Here is a 22,888-nt window from a genome sequence, read left to right as displayed (position 1 = left end):
ACAAACCACTCGACTGTTCGGGTCGTCTGTCTGTAAGGGAGCACGGGCTCCACAGAATGCTGGGGTTGGTAATTATAAAGATAGAACAAAGGGCAAGCTCCTATCGCACGGGTAATACAGTCAAATCGGAATGCCACTCAAAGTGTATGAGTGCAGTGAATGTGTATTGCTTGCTTGAAGAACCAAGCAAGAACTACCTAAGACCGGTGCCACGGTCATCGTATATATCTATCTAAGCTGGGCCAATTGGAGCGTTGCTCTGTTGCTCTCTGACAGAGCTACAGAGCATTGCTCTGTTGCTCTCCGACAGAGCTACAGAGCAGCCAACCAAACTGTTGCTCTGTACTCCACCGTGCAGAGCAAATGCGGGTCCAGTGCGGCAGAAAAATCAGTTCTAGACCCGCTAATTTCCTATTTCGGACGAGGTACATGTTGATTTTGCACTGGACCGCACTGGCGCTAGTGGTGGGGTTATCTATAGTCTATTTAGGCTTAGCACAAAAGATAAATAAAATTTCATGGCCTTCAGTGCGCACTGAGGCCGCACTGAAGGGCAAGGAATCACACCCTAATTACAGACAGACGACCCTAACAGTCGAGTGGTTTGTAATACTAAGTACATCTTTAGGCACGTAGCCTTATTAACGTAATAATTTCATAGTAATGGGGATCCTTTGGCTAGACTTATACTGTACCACCCTCGGGCCTGAATAATAAGGAAAGTGTATTGTTTGTCAGAAACACTGCACACTGGATCTTGTGGAATTGATGGGGTTGTAATTGCTTGATTGTATTGCCCTGTTTCTAGGCTCTCTGGCTCTGCCAGAGAGCATTTCTTATAGCCATGGCCAGGTGGCGAGGTTATTGCGCGTCTGTGGCTAATAGTGACAAATTCATGATTCTAGCACCTTCTAGAATCTCCCTTCTTTCTGATAGTGACAAATCCATGATTCCAGCACCTTCTAGAACCCCTCCTTTTTCTGACATTGTCATCCCAACAGGACCAACTAACTGAGTAAGGAAATATAGGGATAAGAATAAAGGATGAAGGAAATAGACCAATCTTTGCTGACTTCTTCTAGCCATTTCATTGTACAAATCCTCGTACTACTAAGGAAGTCCCCTAGGGCCTTTTTTCTCTCGGTGGTGTAGAGTGCTGTAGACTCTGGTGTGTGCGTTCTGACTGGCCATCGGTCTGCGGGTAGTAGGCTTTTGAGAGCCTCTGCTTGACCTGGCGGGCTTTGGAAAGTTCTACCCAAAATTTGCTAGTTAATAGAGAATCTCTATCAAAGACCGTACCTTTTTTTTTCATTATACGCATGCACCCTCTAGGGCTATGGCGTGGCCAGTCAAAGACTAGCGGTCTATCTACTTAGTGTACTAGTAGGAAATAGAGAAAGCAAGAGCTAAGTACATCGTTAGGCGCGTGGCCTTATTTTCGTAATAGTTTCATAGTAATAGGGTTCCTTTGGCCAGACTTGTACTGTACCACCCTCGCGTCTAATTAATAAGAAACGTGTAGTGTTATACCAATAGGACCAACGTCTAATTAATAAGAAACGTGTAGTGTTATATCAATAGGACCAACTAACTGAATAAGGAAATATATGGATAATAATAAGGGATGTCAGAAAAAAGGAGGGTTCTAGAAGGTGCTGGAATCATGGATTTGTCACTATTGGCCACAGACGCGCAATAACCTCGCCACCTAGCCATGGCTATAAGAAATGCTCTCTGGCAGAGCCAGAGAGCCTAGAAAAAGGGGAATACAATCAAGCAATTACAACCCCATCAATTCCACAAGATCCAGTGTGCAGTGTTTCTGACAAGGGAAATAGATCAATCTTTGCTGGCTTCTAGTCATTTCATTGTACAAATTTTCGTACTACTAAGGAAGTCCCCTAGGGCCTTTTTTCCCTTGGTGGTGTGGAATAGTATTTGGAGTGTTCAAGGCCTTCCGCTCTACAGTGTATTTTTTGCACCGTAGTAGTAGATGTGTAGGTGTTTGGTCCTCCAGACACAATCTTCGCTAGATAACGAGCTGAGAATCCAATCCCGGTCTTCAACTAGATATAGGCTGATTGATTTGGTCGAGGTAATAGTGGTAGTGGGCTTGAAGCTGTAAGTGATCATGTCCCGGGCTACCCTTCTATAGTGTGTGCCTAAGCCTTTGGATTTTTGTCCTATTGCTTCCCTACCTTCTTGGCTTAGCCAGTCTGTTTTCCAGGCTTTTTTCAATAAGGTCTTGGCTTGTCTTCGTAGGTAGGCTAGTGATACATATGCTTCTTTTGTTGTTTTTTCTAGGCCGGCCTTAGCTAATTGGTTCACTATCTCGTTACCAACAATTCCAACATAGCTAGGGCACCAGTGGACTTCGACTTGTGGCCTTTTTGGACTAGTAGCCTAACTAGCCTTTGGGCCCTTTTTGCATGGTACGTGTAGCCTTCTAACCTCTGGATTGCCGCTTGGCTATCCACGAAGAAATAGAAGGTGGTTGACCTAATGGTAGACGTAGTTGACGTAGTAGTGGTAATTCTTTGGGCCTCTTCTAGGGCTTTGATAATCCCGATGACCTCTGCGTCTGCCACGAGACCATACCTATTGGCGTGCCGAATCGGCACTCTACTTGCTCATAGATTAACTGGGCTAGCTCAGCTGCCGTGACGGTAGTAGTGGTCGGGATGAAGAGTGCGATCTTCGTAAACCAATCTACGACGACGAGGATAGCATCTACTATACGGTCCTTATACTGGCCCCGAGGGCAAAGCGCGTCACAGCCGAAACCCTAGCCATATCTTCAACTCGAGGACATTGAAGGGTCTGTTCAACTCGTCTAACCGCTCGGCGGTACTTCCGGGAGCACGATTTCTTCCGTACTCCGGCTCTAATCTGGGCCACAACTGCCCTTACCGCGGCTGGCAACCTCGTTGCCAACCGCAGCTTCTTCGTTAAGGTAGGCAGTACATCGCCATAAGCGATCTCTCCTGCCATATAGTCGGGTCTTCTTGAAAGGGGGTCGGCGGGGTTGGTAGCCCCGGGCCGGTGTTCGATATCGAAGTCGAAGGGGGATAAGCGGTATACCCATCTAGCTAGGCGACCCTTAAGGTCTCGAGCCGGGGCTGCGATTACCCCTTTGAGTGCCTTGTGATCGGTAAGGACTAGGAACATCTGGTCGATACCGCCTAGGTAGTGGCCCCAGTGTTCGAGGGATTCGATAATAGCGATAAGCTCCTTTTGGCCGGTAGCCCACCGGAGTTCGGCGTCGGTGAGTTTCCTCGACCAGTAGGCTACGGGGTGCCACTGGGAGTCGACTAGCTGCGAGAGGATCCCCGAGATCGCCTTATTACTAGCATCCGTTTCGACTCGGGTTGGTTGGGCGGCTCTGGTCCCAGTGGGTTAGGAAGCCTGCTTGGCTAAAGGCCGATCTAAGCTGTTCGAAGGCGGCGTTGGCCTCTGGTGGCCACTGGAAGGGGTTGGCTGCCTCTCCTTTTAGTAGGGCGGTAATAGGGGCCGTGATCCTAGAGTACCCCTGGATTAACCGGCGGTAGAAGTTGGCGAATCCAAGGAAGACTTGTATTTCTCTAGTTGACTGGGGTATAGGCCATTCCTGGATTGCTTTAACTCGCTCTGGGTCCATCGATATGCCTTGGTGGCTAACAATGAAGCCCAGAAACTCGACTTGGTCCTGGTAAAGGGAGCATTTCGATCGTTTGGCGAAGAGCTGAGCCTGCTCAAGGCGGTTAAGGGCCTCCAGGACGTGGTAGGTATGTTCCTCGCGGGTAGCGGAGTAGATAAGGATATCGTCGAGGTACACGATACAAAACACGTCTACTAGGCCGGCTAAAGCCCGGTTAATATACGCCTGGAAGGTGGCCGGTGCGTTGGTTAGGCCAAATGGCATAACGGTATATTCGAACTGGCTGTAGCGGGTCTTGGAAGCCGTTTTCCACTGATCGGTCTGGCGGACTCGGATCTGGTGGTAGGCGTCTCTAAGGTCAAGCTTGGTAAAAAACCGGGCGCCAGTGAGGCGGTCCATAAGATCACTAATTAGCGGTAGCGGGTATCGGTTCTTAATAGTGATCTTATTCAGGCCCCGGTAGTCTACGCACAAGCGCATAGTTCCATCCTTCTTAGGGACGAAGATAATAGGAGCTCCGGCTGGGCTACTACTTTCCACGATTCGGCCGTTAGCGAGGTTCTCTTGGATATAGAGAGCTAGCTCTTCTAGCTGGGCCTGACTAAGTGGGTATATATGGCCCTGTGGTAGGTAAAAATGCTGCAAAGAAACTCCACCAATATGGGCCAAAAATAGCTGCAAGCTACTGCGCTCGAAAGCGCTGGAAAAGCTTTATCTGTTGACACCAACCACCACCGCGCGCAACTTGTTGCGCGTGCGCAGGAGGAGGTGAAAGTACGAAGGCGCTAGCGGAACGCGACGCGATTTTCGCTCCCATCCAATCCATCTGACCTACAGGAGATCCACTTCTAAGCCCCACTCCGAAGCCCCACAACAAACCTTTCAACCAATCAACAAGCCAACCAATCAACAAGCCAATCAACAACAACCAACAATGGGTTCAACAACGCCCACCAAAGCTACTACTACAGAGGCTACATGGCTAATGACACCTAAATCTAGGCGTACTGCAAGCCCCCACACAATCAAGGAACTACAGGCTACAAACACAACCGTAGCAGTTGCTATAGTTGCAGCAAGCCGAACACTGGTACGGCCCAAAGCTAGTGAACAACCTACAACACACAGTACCTCAGAAGACGGGCGGCCTAGCCAGATCAGTCCCGGAGGCACTATAGAAGGAAGTGCTAGCCCCGGGCGTTCTGGCCTCAATGGTAATAAGGCTAGTGGGCTCAATCCGAAAGGAGGTGGCAACTGACCAAATATTCAACATACTACGTCTTCTGAAAACAATGTGATTGTAGAAGATGGTAGTACAGGCTCTAGCCCTGGGGCGCTAACAAGCGTTGGAAACAGCCCCAGGAGGTGACCTCTGGCCACACGCCTACCCCCCCCTCCTCCCCTAGCACAATATACACAAAAACCACTACTGTAACTAGTAGGGTGCCCTTGAAGCCAGAGGGCCAACCAGCCAAGTCTATTGAATCTGTACAACTAGTACAGCCAGAAACACAGGGAGCAGTAGTAAGCCTCCTACAAGCTGCACTATCCTTGGTAAAACAAGCTAACACACTGCAGAACAGCTTTCATAGAGAAGTACAGAACCTCCAAAACGCCGTGAACAAGTATAACCAAGGCCAAGGCCAAAACCAGGGCTAGAAACCTACTATTACAAACCACTCGACTGTTAGGGTCGTCTGTCTGTAAGGGAGCACGGGCTCCACAGAATGCTGGGGTTGGTAATTATAAAGATAGAACAAAGGGCAAGCTCCTATCGCACGGGTAATACAGTCAAATCGGAATGCCACTCAAAGTGTATGAGTGCAGTGAATGTGTATTGCTTGCTTGAAGAACCAAGCAAGAACTATTTAAGACCGTGGCTACGGTCGTCGTATATATCTATCTAAGGAGGACCAATCAGAGTTCCTGACTCACATGCTCAGTCGTGCTCAGTCCTAGACGCACTGATCCCTACTGAGCTCTCCGCTCAGTGCGCTCAGTGGGTCTCGGCACTGATCCTACTGAGCTCCCCGCTTAGTGCGCTCAGTGGGTCTCGGCAATGGCCCCACTGAGCACTCCCTCATTGGATGCACCCTCGAGCGAGAGCCCCCCACCTTAAATGCTGTTCCAGCCAATCCACAGAAGGCGGGCAGCGCCCTCTGCACCTTTGAACCAGGATCGTAACACCTACCTATGCACAAGCATTGGCAGCTAGCTTAAAACCTGGCTATACAACTACGGCCAAAGCCAAAACCACTACAAAGACAAAGACAAAGACAAAGGCGAAGTATTACAAACCACTCGACTGTTAGGGTCGTCTGTCTGTAAGGGAGCACGGGCTCCACAGGATGCTGGGGTTGGTAATTATGAAGATAGAACAAAAGGCAAGCTCCTATCGCACGGGTAATACAGCCAAATCGGAATGCCACTTAAAGTATATGAGTGCAGTGAATGTGTATTGCTTGCTTGAAGAACCAAGCAAGAACTATCTAAGACCGGTGCCACGGTCGTCGTATATATCTATCTATGACTGGCCAATGAGAGCAGGCCCGGAGGCAACACCTCCTCCGCTCGGGCCAGGCCCGGAGACAGAGCTGCCCCAGTTCGGGCCAGTGTAAGGAAAGAGCACCCCAAACGCCCGGTCCGGCCCAGGCGCCACCAGCTGGCCACAAACAGCTGGCCCGGCCCAGGCGACCAGCTGGCCCCAAACACCCGGCCCAGGCACCCGCCAGATTGAGCCACCCAACTATGTATATAAATAGTGGCCCTCGCCTACCTTCCTTTGCGAGGGCCAGGTTGAAGTCTTTTACCAATGCCAGTCATTGCTCGCCCTCTTGTTCCCTCCATCGTGACCACCTTGATCAGGCGTACCTGCCTTCTCTTACAGCCAGGCCCGAACTGCTTCCTGCATGCTCTCGGGCCCGCTAGCGTGTAGTAGCCTGAGGCCCCACTACCCCGCTCCCGGTGCCGCGGGAGTTCGTGACACGAAGGCGAAGACAAAAGAGCTGAACGCTAATAAAGTAGTCTTTGAACTAGCTGATAACCACTTCAACGAAGGAAACAAACTGGTCCCAAAGACAATAAGGGACCAGTTCAACGAGGCACTACAATATAACGCAGTTGCCCGAGTACACCTGATAGAAAAGGGTAACGTAGTAGTAACAACCACAAAAAACAACACCCCAGAGGCCTTCTTGGATTCTGAAGACCAGTGGACTGAGGTAGTGAAACACTGCCCTATAGTAGACGAGAAAAAGCCTACTACTTGGAAGAAACTAGTAGCCCATAACGTTCCAACCTACCTACAAGACAACGAATTCAAGCAGTTCAAACACGAATGCTGAGAGTCTAACGACATGGACATCCGGGGCCATCGAAGGTGGCTAGTCCAACCAAAAGAAGGACAGGCTACAGGCTCTATAGTATTCGCAATAGAGAGCTCAGCAGATGAAAAAGCCTGAAGGTAGTAAAATACCTATATCAGTACTACAACACAACGTGAATAGACAGAGCGGAGCTCACCATACTGTCTTACAACAAGCTGTCACAAACTCCCCTGGCACTGGGCGCAGCGCGCCCTAGTGGGGCACCGGGATTGGGAGCAGGGTAGTGGGGCCCCAGGACACCACACGCTAGCGGGCCCGAGGACATACGGGAGCAGTTTGGGCCTGCCCTCATTGGCAAGCCAAAGATAGATATATACGACGACCGTGGCGCCGGTCTTAGATAGTTCTTGCTTGGTTCCTCAAGCAAGCAATACACATTCACTGCACTCATACACTTTGAGTGGCATCCCGATTTGGCTGTATTACCCGTGCGGTAGGAGCTTGCCCTTTGTTCTATCTTCATAATTACCAGCCCCAGCGTCCTGTGGAGCCCGTGCTCCCTTACAGACAGACGACCTTAACAGTCGATTGATTTGTAATACAAGCATTCGAAAGGAACACCACTATAGTGCTATTACAAGAACCGCACTATCCTAGAAATAAGGAAGATGGATACTACGCAATAAACCACCTAACTTTCCACACTATTCTACCAGAAACAACGTTGGAAAAAAGCCACAGACCTCGAATAATAGCCTACTGTAGAAAAAACAGTGAGCTAGAATTCACACCAAGATACGATATAGCCACTGATCTCAATATTCAAGTAATCGAGGTATTTGGGCTAGAAAGCTTCTATATCTTCAACGTCTATAACGAAAGACAACGGCTAGACCCACTACCCAACCAGCCACAAGCGGAAGCCTTAAGGCATACAACGGTAGAAATGGCACTACAGTACTACGAGCTAAGAAAATCCTACCTAATAGTAGGGGACTTCAACCTACACAACCCATGGTGGAACGGGGAGGCCGACTTATTACAAACCACTCGACTGTTAGGGTCGTCTTGTCTGTAAGGGAGCACGGGCTCCGCAGAATGCTGGGGTTGGTAATTATGAAGATAGAACAAAGGGCAAGCTCCTATCGCGCGGGTAATACAGTCAAATCGGAATGCCACTCAAAGTGTATGAGTGCAGTGAATGTGTATTGCTTGCTTGAAGAACCAAGCAAGAACTATCTAGGACCGTGGCTACGGTCGTCGTATATATCTATCTAAGGAGGACCAATCAGAGTTCCTGACTCACATGCTCAGTTGTGCTCAGTCCTAGACGCACTGATCCCTACTGAGCTCTCCGCTCAGTGCGCTCAGTGGGTCTCGGCACTGATCCTACTGAGCTCCCCGCTTAGTGCGCTTAGTGGGTCTCGGCAACGGCCCCACTGAGCACTCCCTCATTGGATGCACCCTTGAGCGAGAGCCCCCCACCTTAAATGCTGTTCCAGCCAATCCACAGAAGGCGGGCAGCGCCCTCTGCACCTTTGAACCAGGATCGTAACACGACTCCACAAAGGCTACGAAAGCTACTATACTAGTAGACTGGCTACAGATACAGAAGGGGGATATCCTAGTAGATCCTAGAGTAATAAAGGAAAAGGGAGGCACATACCATGGGGCTAACCTTATAACGGCCTCAGTTATTGACCTAGCCTTCACTACACCCTTTAAATCGATTACCTGGAATAATTGGGACTATGCCGAATCCACAGGATCTGACCACGAAACTATAAGCTTCCAAGGCTGGCCAAAGTCAACAAAGACCACTAGCAAACACACTAGTACAGGCAATCTCTTACCGTCTAACAACTACAAAAGGGCTGATTGGGATATATTTACTACAAAGTTGAAAACCAATGAAGAAGAAGCCGCAAAAGCAGTCCAGACTGCTATACAAGAGAGAGATTGGAATATTGTAGCTGATACACTTAGTGCAGTAATCACAGAGGCTGCAAACCAGGAAATTCCAAAGCTTAAGATTACTGGAAGATCAAAACCTTGGTGGTCTAACTATTACAAACCACTTGACTGTTAGGGTCGTCTGTCTGTAAGGGAGCACGGGCTCCACAGAATGCTGGGGTTGGTAATCATGAAGATAGAACAAAGGGCAAGCTCCTATCGCACGGGTAATACAGTTAAATCGGAATGCCACTCAAAGTATATGAGTGCAGTGAATGTGCATTGCTTGCTTGAGGAACCAAGCAAGAACTATCAAAGACCGGTGCCACGGTCGTCGTATATATCTATCTATGACTGGCCAATGAGGGCAGGCCCGCAGGTGATGTTTCCCCAGTTTGGGCCAGGCCCGAACTGCTCCCCGTATGCCCTCGGGCCCGCTAGCGTGTGGTGGCCTGGGGCCCCACTACCCCGCTCCCGATCCCGGTGCCCCACTAGAGCGCGCTGCGCCCAGTCCCAGGGGAGTTCGTGACACTAACGACTTTACAACTCTACGAAAGAGCTTGCATCATGCCCAAGGAAACTATAAAAAAGACCCTAACCAGGAACAAACCTATAAAACGGCCCGGAATACGTACTTCAATGCTATAATATTACAAACCACTCGACTGTTAGGGTCGTCTGTCTGTAAGGGAGCACGGGCTCCACAGAATGCTGGGGTTGGTAATTATGAAGATAGAACAAAGGGCAAGCTCCTATCGCACGGGTAATACAGTCAAATCGGAATGCCACTCAAAGTGTATGAGTGCAGCGAATGTGTATTGCTTGCTTGAAGAACCAAGCAAGAACTATCTAAGACCGTGGCTACGGTCGTCGTATATATCTATCTAGAGCGGCCCAATTAGGTTGTTGCTCTGTTGCTCTCAGTCAGAGCTACAGAGCATCGCTCTGTTGCTCTTAGGCAGAACTATGGAGCAACTCCGTAGAGCCAATAAAACCGTTGCTCCGTGCCCCGCTCCACAGAGCAAATGCGGGTCCCTGCCCCGCATGCCTGTCTCGTCATTCCTACTGGCCGGCCCCACTTTCAGAACTATGACTAGCCCAGGACGGGCGCGGTTCATCACATATAAGAGCTGCAAAAACAACACACTGGCAAAAGTTCCTGACTAGGGCAGAGGGAAAAGAAGCGTTCAAGGCTCTAAGATATACGAAGGCTACAAATAATACCAAAATACCCACTATTAACTACGTGGAAAAGGGCGTGAAGAAACAAGCCAATACCGTTGAAGAGAAGTGCAAGGCCTTCACAACTACCTTATTCCCAGAGCCTGTCACCTAGCCCACTGCCCAGCCTGTTACCCAGCCTAAGCAAAATCCAAAATGGGAATGGCCAGAACTAGAGGCAATAGGTGTGGAAAGAGCAATATTCAGCTCAAACCCTACTAAAGCACCGGGCCCAGACAGATTGAACTTCGAGCTACTACAACAGGCCTACAAAGCCATACCAACGTTATTTAACCAAATATACAAATCTCTCTTCAACTGTGCAACCCATCCAGACTCCTGGAAGCAAGGCGTTGGAATTATACTACCTAAACCCCAAAAGAGAGACTATACTATACCAAAGGCCTATAGGTTTATAACTTTACTCAACTGTTTGAGTAAAACCCTAGAAAAGATCTACGCAAGAAGACTGAGCTACCTAGCCAACAATGGCTCTAACCTGCTGAACCCCACACAGTTAGGTAGCCGGAAACAAAGGTCTGCAATAGACACGGTCTTACTACTACTACATCACATACAACAACAGAAACAAAGAAAAAAACAACTGTAACCGCTACAATTTTCCTAGATGTGAAGGGAGCGTTTGACCACGTATCCAAACTACAGCTGATAACTGTACTAAAGAACCGTGGCCTACCAGAAAGCCTGTTTAGCTGGGTAGACTCGTTTTGCAGTGGCCAGAAAATCCAACTTACCTTTGAAAGCCACGTACAACTATTACAAACCACTCGACTGTTAGGTTTGTCTGTCTGTAAGGGAGCACGGGCTCCACAGAATGCTGGGGTTGGTAATTATGAAGATAGAACAAAGGACAAGCTCCTATCGCACGAGTAATACAGTCAAATCGGAATGCCACCCAAAGTGTATGAGTGCAGTGAATGTGTATTGCTTGCTTGAGGAACCAAGCAAGAACTATCTAAGACCGTGGACACGATCGTCGTATATATCTATCTACGTAACCAATAACAGTGGTTCCGTTGTCCCGTGGTCCCGCGTCCGGTGTTACAATCTGGACAACAGGTCCACGGAGCTAGGCCCGGCCTAGGATTGTGGGGGTCTGGACGGCAGGTAGGAGATGACAGGAGACAAGGAGTATCGTGCACAGATTGCGAAAGACAGGCTTTCAACACACAACCAATGTATGCTTAACCAGATGCATTGATAGCTGCAGAACCGTTCTCCCGAGAGAGCGTGCTGCCAGCTCCTATATAGAACTATGAGCAACCAATCAGAGTTCCTGCCTTACATGCTCAGTCGTGCTCAGTCCTAGACGCACTGATCCCCACTGAGCTCCCTGCTCAGTGCGCTCAGTGGGTCTCGGCACTGATCCTACTGAGCTCAGCCATGCTCAGTGCACCTTGGCAATGGCCCCACTGAGCACTCCCTAATTGGATGCACCTTCTCTTAGCGAGAGCCCTACCCTAAGTGCCGTTCCAGCCAATCCGCAGCGGGCGGGCAACGCCCTCTGCACCTTTGAACCAGGATCGTAACATCCGGGTCACCGCCCGGCCGGACCTGTCCCGCGTCCCCGAGCTCCAGAGCTCGGAATCCTGGAACGCTCCTGATTGGCTCGCGCCAAAAGTGCATGCCCCATCTTTGTGCATAACCACAGGGAATCCACAGGGATTCGTGACAGCCGGCCTTAGCTAATTGGTCCACTATCCCGTTACCAACAACTCCAACATGGCTAGGGCACCAGTGGACTTCGACTTTGTGGCCTTTTTGGACTAGTAGCCTAACTAGCCTTTGGGCCCTTTTTGCATGGTATGTGTCACGGCCGGCTTGGAATGAGGGCGGAACTCCTCTATTGGGCGCTATAGACGAAGATTCTAAACTAAAGGGAAAAGGGAAAAGAAGCTCAAAAGCCTCCCCTCGCGAGATTCTTCCAGGGCGTCTCAAGGTGGGGCTCTGGCTGGTCGGGTGGATCCACCCAACTGGCGTCTGATTAGTCAGAGCGTCTGGGAGGCCTGGAGGACCAGGCCCTCACAGTATGTGTAGCCTTCTAACCCCTGGATTGCCGCCTAGCTATCCACGAAGATATAGAAGATGGTTGACGTGGTAGTAGACGTAGTAGCCGTAGTAGTGGTAATTCTTTGGGCCTCTTCTAGGGCTTTAATAATCCCGATGACCTCTGCGTCTGCCACTTCGATGGTTGAGCTCAGATTCTACGATCTGGCCACTATAGGTGCTAAGTTCGCGCTCAGTCGGCATACGCCGGCTGAGTTAGTGATTCCGCCCTCTATAAAGCCTTGTGACCCGTCTGTGTAGAATACTACCGTAGTAGCCTTTGCAGTGGGCGCCATGGTTGTTTTGGGGCTCTGTAGTAGTTGTAGGTGGTCTTTTTGGCTTATTTTTTTCCACCCTCGTTAATAGTGATTTTGCTTGGATCTTCTGCTCCCACGGTTTTACCCAGTGCGCTAAGGGTTTCTCAATATTCCAGCTTGTTGTAACTAGTTTATCCAGCCTTATGACGAGTGTAAATAGCTATGTGGTGGGTTGTATGCTTGGCAGTAGGCCATAGTCATCCCCTTCTTGTAGCTCGTCTCTTACTTCCTTGTAGATGGCTTGTTTTATAAGGTGACTTTCTTGAAATAGTAGTATTCGTAGTCTATAGTTGATACAAGCCTTTTCGAATCGAATTTGTGGCGGTAGGATAGCTGCTTCTACTTTTAAGGCCTTGTAGGCTGTCAGAAACACTGCACACTGGATCTTGTGGAATTGATCGGGTTGTAATTGCTTAATTGTATTGCCCTGTTTCTAGGCTCTCTGGCTCTGCCAGAAAGCATTTCTTATAGCCATGGCCAGGTGGCGAGGTTATTGCGCGTCTGTGGCTAATAGTGACAAATTCATGATTCTAGCACCTTCTAGAATCTCCCTTCTTTCTGATAGTGACAAATCCATAATTCCAGCACCTTCTAGAACCCCCCCTTTTTTCTGACATAGGCCTTGTAGGAAGAGTTTCTGAACGCTCCCAGCATCTGTTTTACCGCTAGGTTCTGTAACCGTTGGTATTTTTGGACTAGCTGCTGTTGGTGGTAGTGGCCTTGGCTGTCTTTATAGCCTTTCCACCATAGTTGGACGCCGTAGTCGGCTACTGACGTGATACAGGCTACGTATAGTTGCCTTAGTGCCCTGATGTGATGAACCGCGCCCATTTTGGGCTAGTCATAGCTCTGAAAGTGGGGCTGGCCAATAGGGATGACGAGACAGACATGTGGGGCAGGGACCCGCATTTGCTCTGTGCGGTGGGGTACGGAGCAACGGTTTGGTTGACTCTACGGGGTTGCTCCGTAGCTCTGCCAGGGAGCAACGAAGCAACGCTCTGTAGCTCTGCCAGGGAGCAACAGAGCAACGACCTAATTGGTTACACAGTTAGATATATACGATGACCGTACCCACAGTCTTAGATAGCTCTTGCTTGGTTCTTCAAGCAAGCAATACACATTCACTGTACTCATACACTTTGAGTGGCATTCTAATTTGACTGTATTACTATTACAAACCACTCGACTGTTAGGGTCGTCTGTCTGTAAGGGAGCACGGGCTCCACAGAATGCTGGGGTTGGTAATTATGAAGATAGAACAAAGGGCAAGCTCCTTCCGCACGGGTAATACAGTCAAATCGGAATGCCACTCAAAGTGTATGAGTGCAGTGAATGTGTATTGCTTGCTTGAAGAACCAAGCAAGAACTATCTAGGACCGTGGCTACGGTCGTCGTATATATCTATTTAAGAAGGACCAATCAGAGTTCCTGACTCACATGCTCAGTCGTGCTCAGTCCTAGACGCACTGATCCCTACTGAGCTCCCCGCTCAGTGCGCTCAGTGGGTCTCGGCACTGATCCTACTGAGCTCCCCGCTTAGTGCGCTCAGTGGGTCTCGGCAATGGCCCCACTGAGCACTTCCTTATTGGATGCACCCTCAAGCGAGAGCCCCCCACCTTAATTGCTGTTCCAGCCAATCCACAGAAGGCGGGCAACGCCCTCTGCACTTTTGAACCAGGATCGTAACAATTACCCGTGCAATAGGAGCTTGCCCTTTGTTCTATCTTCATAGTTACCTACCCCAGCATTCTGTGGAGCCGGTGCTCCCTTACAGACAGACGACCCAAACAGTCGAGTAGTTTGTAATATATTTCCACCTCACATCGCGCACTGCAACACTCAAGGTAAGTCTTATTAAACTAAGCAGGTCTTATTGAAGCAGACGAAATATAACATAAAATCTCAGTTTAACTATTATTAATTGTGGATCTTCTCGAAGAGCTATTTACATCGAAGAACGGTTTTTCTCCTAGCCCGACAACCCGGTTGCCAAACCGATCGCCATATCCACCCTCTAGGTAATCAAATGTAGCGGTATGAAAGACGGAGCGATTGTCCCAGATTGCTGAAGAGGCGTATTGTCAGCAACAGTAAGAGGCAGGGGATGAAGAGTGCAATCGGCTTCTAGTTAGATAGTGGAGTTGCTGCTCACCAATGTCGTTCGGGTTTTTCCACTTGAACCGCACCTGCAGATCATGATTCTTGTACACGAGACCCAAAAACCAATTTAGGAGCTTTGAGCTCTCCTCTTTGGTGAGGCCGTTGATGTGTTTGACATGGCCCCCAACAGGAAAGATACTCTTCCAGCCGGTGACGGGGTTGGTGCGAACCACGGGATGGATGGCCCTCAGCTCCGTGCCTACATTCTCGGGGGCGCCTCGGGGCTTGTCGTAGAGAGCGAACCCGGCGCGCTCGGCAACTTTCTGAAAACCCGGCTGCTCAAAGGTGGCCGTGAGAGATTCGAGAAATCTTTGGTAAGGCTCGCTTATGCGGTCGTATATTTCATAGCCCGAGGCCCAGAGCGTGTCTAGACAACACAGCCATTGTCAGTCAGTCCGCAACATTCCATCGACGTTGCTCCTACGGCCCAGCCGCCTCTCTGTGCACGGGACATGCATGACCAGCAGCGGCGCTCACCTCCCCCGGTAGTTGGCAGCTCAACGAGACGCAGGGACGTGTAGTCAGCGGGTACCGGCTCGAAAGCAATGTCGCTATGCCACTGAGCGCTGTTCTGCTTCTTGGGGCTCAGTTCGCTAGGGGTCGACTGCGAATAAAATTGCTTGGTCTGGATGGAGCTGATAGTGCTGATCTCCACGTCGCTGCCCCCAAGCTCGCGCTCCGAGTTGAGGATGGGGTGGATATGGAGGCCTGATGTGGCGGGGCGCCCAGTGAGCTCCCCGAGCCGCAGAATCAACCTTTTCTGCAGCTCATTCGTCAAGTCGTCCTGCGCGCGGAAAAAGACAACGCCCCTCTGCGAGACTGGTTCTTTTGGTTAGCTCGTCCGTTTGACAAGTCCGTGGTGTGAAACTAACTTATGATTGCCAGGTCCCTGATGAGCTCATCTGAGTTGGGAGCATCCAGCCACTCGACTAGCTTGGCCTTTGGGTACTCGCGGCCAATGACCGGAGTCACGTCAAACGACTCGTATGAGTCAGTGGCGCCAGAGAGTACAAGCGGCGTCCGGTCAGCCCCCTTTGTGTTGACGGGCAAGACGCTCTCGATTGCTGAGGGAGCCATGATGTCTTTGTTGGTGGGCTCGGTGCTTCCGGTGCTTATACGATATGTTGGAGATGGGTGGGAACCGAAGCTGCCTGAACTCAGCTCAAACGGGGTCAGGGCAATCATTAGATCCTTACGGGTTTTATATTCAAACCACCGACCACCCAGCCGGCCCCCCTACTCGGCCGCGGCCCCACACTCGCTTAATAGAAGGGCCCAAACAGTCTACCTCGTCTGCATACTGATTAATCAACGAGACTCGTCCAAGATATCATGTTCCACCTCGGCATGCCATCATGTTACATCGATCAACACCTTATCCTCTCCACGACCCTCTGCGATGGCAAACTGTTCCCCGATGGCCGAATCACGTTCAGCCACAGAGGATGACGAGTCTCTTGACATGTATGCCGTGATACTTGCATGGCAGCAAGAGGTAGCAATATCAGTAGCCGGTTGCCGGCCGCCCCCGCACACGTTTACCTCGCCGTGGCATCGAGTGTGGGACCACACCCTCAGAGGAATCAAGAATAATGAGCTCCCAACCCAATCAATGACAAGGCTCGAATGTTTGACTGCTTACCGTGGCGTCCACGAGGGTGCTGCTCATGGTCGAGCCCCCACGCTTGGTGGTCCGGACGTTTGCATTCTATGTATGCATGTTGGTTCTAGATTCCTGTCTTGTCAGCACCCTCACTCACGCAAGTGTACGGGCAGACTCAATCCAGGCTCCAGGTGCGGCAAGGTGGCAAAGTGACCTAGACCTATTGTAGTCCCATTTATGAATATTTTGTTGGCGTAGAGCCTAGGTAGGTGGGTACCTGGGGACAAGGAAATATTATAGCAAATAAACTGGCTAGGAAAAGCCTCTGATGATTGTTACCAGGAAAGAGATCGGCCTCTAATCGGATTCCCAAATAATAGAAATTCCAGAAGAAACTATCTCCCGCTGCAAAAAACCTCGAGTTAATTATGGCGAGCCGTAAGATAATTAATACTGAAGCCTTTCAGATCCTGGAAAGTCCCCCGCTAGGTACCTATCTAACAGAAATTCAGGGATTGGACCGTATCGGGTAGGTGAGAGGGTAGGACGCGGTATTGGGTAGGTAGTTTTGGCTGAGCAGTTTTCGGGAGCTGGGCATGTCGTCATTGGCATGTGGCGTTATGAAATGGGGGATTGGCCAATCGAATGTCTCACCTAGGCTGTCCAGGAATGCCATTGGAAGGTTGCGCCAGGACAGGCAGAATCACGTATCATCACGCCATCTCGCCGTCACGGCTTAGCCGGATTGCCAGAACTGGCAATCAGCTCACCAATTTTGCACACCCACCGGGAGGACAGGCCGCTTTCTCGGGGACGTGGGGTCATGTTCGTGATGCTAGATGAAAATCCCGAGGACGTGGCTTTGGGATCACAAACTCCCTGGTTGCTAGAAGCTTTGATTTTCCACGACTGCCAATCTAGGTACCTACACGGGCATTGCACACAATGTGTCTTTGCGGGCCGGCTTCATTGTGGGATCTGACATGCAGCTTGCCTTGCCACCACCCTGGGTCGAGGTCTCGCCCGAGGTGTTTGACGATGCCATCGCCGCCACCCAACATTTTACGTGGCTACCTAATTAGATACTGCTCCCTCCCACGATGAGGAGGAGCGATAACCCAGGGGCCAGACCAGTCTGGCCAGTCTACAAAAGCGCCACTATCGTGTTTTGCTGGCCGGGTCTTAGCTAGAGTCATTATAGAACTTGATGACGAGCAGAGAGCAAATGGAGACCTATCCCTGATACCGCGGCAATAAAGGTGCCTACCGATTAATTACACCAGAGAGGCCACTGGGGGTGGACAGCTCGCGTTGCGCCTCGAGTGGCCACCTTTTCTTGATCGGTATTGGAGGAGCTTCGACGCATGTAAAACGCGATAATGCGGACACCTTTCGCCATCCATAACACCCCCCTTGTTCTTTTGCCCGGCACCCAACTCCGGGCTAATAGCCGGGGTGTGATGGCACCCCTCTCGACCAGGTTCTCAGGCGAGTCTCTCCAGCTCGAGGTGGACGATCGTGGTATGGATATTTAGACGCGATTTCGCAACCCTTCAACAGGACAGCTGCCCCCCTTTGCTGTTCCCCCGACATAGAGCCAATTCGAGGCCCCAGCAATCTCCATGGCTACCGTGCTCACCAAAGAGAAGGCCTCGAGAGGCGAGGGAGACTCGGATAACAAACTCGACCCGGATGCGTCGACCAGGTCGGTCACCAGTATCCCTCCTCTCGGCGCCCCAATTGAAGAAAGGCGGTTCTGGTTCCAACGTGCCAAATCTTACGACCCCGATGCAATTGCAACCCAGGTGAGTCTCCTTCCAGCCCGGTCGGGAGTTTTTTCCCCTTGGTTGTGTTTTGTTTTTAGCTTATTTCATGAGAGGAAGCTCACTCTGTGGTATAAAGGCCAGCGTATTCGACGACCCAGAGACCGCAGAGAAATATCACCCGCGGGTCGACTGGTGAGGTTCCATCCCAGGAAACCCCTTCTAGAAACACTTCGATTGGCTAACAGTGCTGGTTAGGGAGAACATCGGTAGATTCGACCCTCTTGCCCGATGGTATGTCCAGCAGAAAATGTTCTCTCGGGGTCTCTGATTAGTTGTGACCTATCTAGGTAGTCTGGTAGAGAATAGAGGAGCTAACTCTTCAATAGGACCTGGGCCGAGGAGCACCGCTTGGTGCGCAAGATCGACCTTCGAATCATGGTGTGGGCCTGCATCATGTTCATGGCTCTCGAACTCGACCGAGCCAACATTTCGCAGGCCTTGACAGACAACTTCCTGACTGACCTCCACTTGACAACAGACGGTATGAGATAAAACCCCTTGTTGCTCACTCTGGGAATATGCCTAGCAGCCCATTACAGAATAGCTGACTGGTATTAAAGACTACAACTTCGGGAACACCGTGTTCAAGCTATCTTTTCTCTGCGCCGAGCTGCCGTCCCAGCTCGTCTCCAAGTGGATGGGCCCGGATCGATGGATCCCATCGCAGATGGTCCTGTGGAGCTTGGTGGCGAGCAGCCAGTTCTGGTTGTCTGGTCGCGATTCGTTTTTGGCCTGCCGAGCGCTTCTGGGCCTCCTCCAGGGCGGCTTTATTCCTGATGTACGGAACTTGTTTGCTCCTGCTACCCAATCTCGACAATCTGCACTTTTTACTAATGGTATTTGTTGCGCTGGGTAGGTAATTCTGTACCTATCGTATTTCTACAAACACCATGAGATGTCGCTTCGCCTCGGCTTCTTCTGGACCGCGATGAGTACAGCCGACATAATCTCGGCTCTCCTTGGTGCCGGCCTCCTGCACTTGAGAGGAGTCCAGGGAAAGTCAGGCTGGAGATGGCTGTTTCTGATCGAGGTATATTTATTACGGTGTCCCTTGACCCTCACTCGGTTGCCCAGTTTGGTGTTTGAGCTGATATATGGCTGTACGTGTAGGGCCTTTTGACACTTGTCATTGGAATCTTTGCCTTCTTGCTCATGCCTGCTGGGCCATGCCAGACAGCAAGTTGGTTCCGGGGGAAAAAGGGTTGGTTCGATGAACGGTACGTACCCTACTTGCGCGCATCTCAAATTTTTCTTACTAATTAAGATGTCTATTGTTGCGCAGAGAAGAGAAAATTATTGTGAATCGTGTTTTGCGAGAGGACCCGAGCAAGAGCGGCATGCATAACCGTGAGCCAATTACGCCTAGGTTACTCTGGCAAAGCCTCAAGGACTATGACCTCTGGTAAGAAAAGACCCTTCCCCCCCCACACATGGCTGCCTTGGATCGGTCTAATAGATTTTGGCCAGGCCGTTGTACATCCTGGGACTCGTCTTCCAGATTCCCGCGACCCCCCCGCAGCAGTATCTTACCCTCTCTCTAAGAGGGCTGGGCTTCGATACTTTTCAGTCTAATCTACTTTCAATTCCCTGGAATGTGCTTCACAGTGGGTGAAAATCCAACAGCACCCGCCCCCCCCCCTTAAACCATTTACCGCGAATAATAGCAAGCCTGACAACATACAGTGATATCCATGCTTGGAATTACCTACCTTGCCGAGATTATCAACGAGTTGACGCTCGTCTCGTTGTCCGGGCAGATCTGGATTCTCCCGTTTCTGATCTACCTGTCTGTTGCCAATACGGGGCAGGCAAACCGATGGGTGCTTTTCGCGGTCACCTCCCTACTCCTCAGCTACCCGAATGGTGAGAGTTTGATTTTAAGTCCCAAGTGTTGTTGTCACCGGGTGGCTAACTGTGGCTGCAGCTCACCCAATCCAAGTCGGCTGGAATTCCCGCAACTCAAACACCGTCAGATCTCGCACCGTATCCGCTGCCTGCTACAACATGTTTGTCCAGGCGAGCGGCATCATCTCGTCCAACATCTACCGATCTGGTACGGCGTGGCAACGCCAAAGACAAACCCAGAAAGAACTTCAGCGGCTGACCACTCTGCAGATGACGCTCCTCTGTACAGGCGAGGTAACCGGCAACTTCTCGCCATCACGTGCATGAATATAGCTCTGTATCTCCTGGTGAAGGTCTACTATATCCAACGGAACAAGAGTAGAGACAGAAAGTGGAATGCAATGAGCACAGACGAGCGGCTAGAATACCTTGCGACGACAGAGGACAAGGGCAACAAGAGACTCGACTTCAGATTCCAGCACTAAATCTGTATCTACGGCGAGCGGTACCAGACCTGCGTCTGCGCACACCTTGGAGAGAGGCAGGGGCGGCGTTGGCAGACGAGAGATGCCGGGGTGGAAAGGGGGCGTCTGATGTATGGTCTCCAGGTCTCCAGGTCTCTACCGAGGCACGGAAAGACGGTGGAATGAAGGGGCGAAGGCGGGGGTGGGTTGCGCTTCAGCTGCATATGTCTAGTGGCTAGGGCTTGCAGTAGTGCTAGCTGTCGGTAGCGCATTGTGCTGGGATGGAACTGAAGCTAGACTGGCTTTTCTCGACTTTCAAAACAAACGAGATGGTTGAGTGAGTGTTCGAAGAATCTGGGAGGGAAAAGGGGCTGTGTTGTGTAATATGTTGGGCTGGGCATTTTAATTGGAAGTGAGACTGGGGGGATTCCCATTGAATCGACAAAGTCGGATAACGAGCAAGTAAACCGTACTGATAGACGACATTGAAGAATTCCGTAACATGAAGAATTAAAGAGAAAGTGAGGGAAAAAAAGAAGCACAGTATTAAGCGGCCCAAGACTGCCAGATTGGGGATACAGGGGGAGCCAAAGGCACGTGATAGGCAGCGGTTAAAGTACCGAAGGTAAGCTTGTACGTATTTTCCTTTCACACCAGTCAACCTAGCAAGCCAGCGTTTTGAATCAGTACCGTGGCCAACTTGTTAAACCACGAAAGGAAAAAGATAGCCATTCCTAAGCGTCTTCTGTTTGGCCGTATTTCTAGCCACGCCGCCTTATCAGCGGACAGGTTAAATGCGTCATTGCCTGGAGACTGGGCCTGTGGAGATGCGTGCGTCTTGGCCGCGTCACATGACAAAGGCTTACTTGGGCCCCACGGCAATCCTAAACAGAATTGCGTGCGGACCTAACCCGGCGCTGTTAGCGGCGGGCCCCCGTTTTGTACGCCGCACTGTCCGTGGCAGCTTTGGCAGCCCGAAGCTGCTGCACTGTGGGATTATTCACTCCAGGTCCAGTCACCCCACCCGCAGGCCGCTGCTTTCCGACATCGTCGCCCGGTGCGCGATTTCACTGCCATACAATCGCTCTCCAAAGGCAATTTTTGCCAAGTCGAGCAACATGGCCATGTCCACGTCCGAGTCTGCGATTCCGCTTGAGCAGCAGGCGAGGCTGGTCGAGGAGTCCAAGCGTTCCGCCGCCTACCAGGCCGTCAAGGACCACCTGGTCGCCAGCTATACGAGAATTGGTATCGGCTCCGGCAGCACTGTCGTGTATGTTGTCGAGGCCATCGCTGCACTCGGCCCCGGCGTGACTTCCAACATGAAATTCTATCCCACCGGCGCGCAGTCCGAGGAACTTATCGAAGCGGCCGGCCTGACTCTGCAGTTCATCAATAAGCTGCCTGCTGGCCAGCTGCTGGATGTGGCCTTTGACGGGGCCGACGAGGTGGACGACGACCTCAACCTGATCAAGGGCGGTGGCGCCTGTCTATGGCAGGAGAAAATCGTCGCCACTAGCGCCAAGAGGTTTGTCTGCGTCGCCGACTTCCGCAAGCTGTCCCCACGCCTGGGGACCAACTGGAAGAAGGGGATCCCCATCGAGGTCTTGCCCATGGCTGCCCCGCGGGTCTTGGACGAGCTCAAGCAGATGGGCTCTCACAACCCCCGCATCCGCCCGGGGCTCCCCGGCAAGGCCGGCGCCATCGTCACAGACAACGGCCTGTGGATCATCGACGCACCATTCATGCCGCTCCACCTGCTAAAGGACAGCAGCGAGAGCGGGATTCAAGCTGGGAACGGAGACAATGGCGTTTGGGCTGTGGACGCACTGGCGGACCGACTGATCAAGATCCCCGGAGTGGCCGAGATCGGCCTGTTTTACGGCAAAAACGGTTTGCAGGTTGAAAGTGGCGGCCAGAAGCCGGTGGCCGCGTATTTTGGCATGGCGGATGGTACTGTCGAGGTGAAAAGTGACATCGGCTGAACTTGGAGTAGATAGCGGAAGAGAACGAGGCGACAGCGCGTGGATCACATGATACTGATTATCGTTCTTAACATCAACCCCTCTGCGCGCGAGCTAATCATGCCCTGGCCCGGAGAAGAAGAACGCGCCCAAAAGAGAGGGGGGGTCCTGGAAAATAGTTCTCGGTAGGGGCACCTAGTGCCGTCAGTACCTACGACGGGAAGTGATAGCATAGTTTAAAAAAGGTGGACGAGTAGAAAAACAAGCAAGCTAATTCTCCTTCGAGTTTCGACAGGCCGAAGTTTCTTTTACTAAACACCCCGAACCCCCTCGGAAACCTTTATACCTTCACAAAAGAGTTCCTCCAGCATGATTCAAGATGATCAAGAGCTTAGATGGCAAGGCAAAAGGGATGTGTGTGCTAGCAGGGTGATTTAGCCCACGGTTGATGCGTAAGGAGGGAGGGAGGCTTGCTCTGGACCCTTTCTCTAGTGATAACCGTTACTCC

The 22,888-nt window shown here is 50.9% G+C and overlaps 4 protein-coding genes across 4 annotated transcripts; 3 read left to right on the top strand and 1 right to left on the bottom strand.

Annotated features, from left to right (window-relative positions):
• Nucleotides 1-13,333: 13,333 nt before the first annotated feature.
• On the top strand, nucleotides 13,334-13,672 carry B0T26DRAFT_711086 (uncharacterized protein; the record flags this gene model as incomplete). Its single annotated transcript, XM_060442020.1, has 1 exon — nucleotides 13,334-13,672. A coding segment is annotated over exon 1 (229 nt), but the record flags the coding sequence as incomplete, so codon positions are not given.
• A 756-nt stretch (nucleotides 13,673-14,428) lies between these two features.
• On the bottom strand, nucleotides 14,429-15,758 carry B0T26DRAFT_646658 (uncharacterized protein; the record flags this gene model as incomplete). The annotated part of the gene is made up of 4 exons (XM_060437831.1): nucleotides 14,429-14,586; nucleotides 14,611-15,048; nucleotides 15,159-15,500; nucleotides 15,554-15,758. The coding sequence occupies 4 exons, from the start codon at nucleotides 15,756-15,758 to the stop codon at nucleotides 14,429-14,431; spliced, it is 1,143 nt and encodes a 380-aa protein (XP_060296670.1).
• A 1,810-nt stretch (nucleotides 15,759-17,568) lies between these two features.
• On the top strand, nucleotides 17,569-20,440 carry B0T26DRAFT_776940 (major facilitator superfamily domain-containing protein; the record flags this gene model as incomplete). The annotated part of the gene is made up of 12 exons (XM_060446627.1): nucleotides 17,569-18,089; nucleotides 18,187-18,242; nucleotides 18,306-18,341; nucleotides 18,437-18,591; nucleotides 18,671-18,888; nucleotides 18,967-19,140; nucleotides 19,221-19,327; nucleotides 19,393-19,512; nucleotides 19,578-19,714; nucleotides 19,794-19,973; nucleotides 20,035-20,163; nucleotides 20,208-20,440. The coding sequence occupies exons 1-12, from the start codon at nucleotides 17,907-17,909 to the stop codon at nucleotides 20,438-20,440; spliced, it is 1,728 nt and encodes a 575-aa protein (XP_060296669.1). The 5' UTR covers nucleotides 17,569-17,906.
• Nucleotides 20,441-21,537: 1,097 nt separating this feature from the next.
• B0T26DRAFT_741040 (ribose 5-phosphate isomerase-like protein) lies at nucleotides 21,538-22,401 on the top strand (the record flags this gene model as incomplete). The annotated part of the gene is made up of 1 exon (XM_060443915.1): nucleotides 21,538-22,401. One exon carries the CDS (start codon nucleotides 21,538-21,540, stop codon nucleotides 22,399-22,401), a length of 864 nt encoding a protein of 287 aa, XP_060296668.1.
• Nucleotides 22,402-22,888: the final 487 nt, after the last annotated feature.

The sequence above is a fragment of the Lasiosphaeria miniovina genome (genome assembly GCF_030549165.1).
Source record: "Lasiosphaeria miniovina strain SMH2392-1A chromosome Unknown B0T26scaffold_4, whole genome shotgun sequence".
Lineage (NCBI taxonomy): Eukaryota > Fungi > Ascomycota > Sordariomycetes > Sordariales > Lasiosphaeriaceae > Lasiosphaeria > Lasiosphaeria miniovina.
This window is presented reverse-complemented; position numbering and strand designations above follow the sequence as displayed.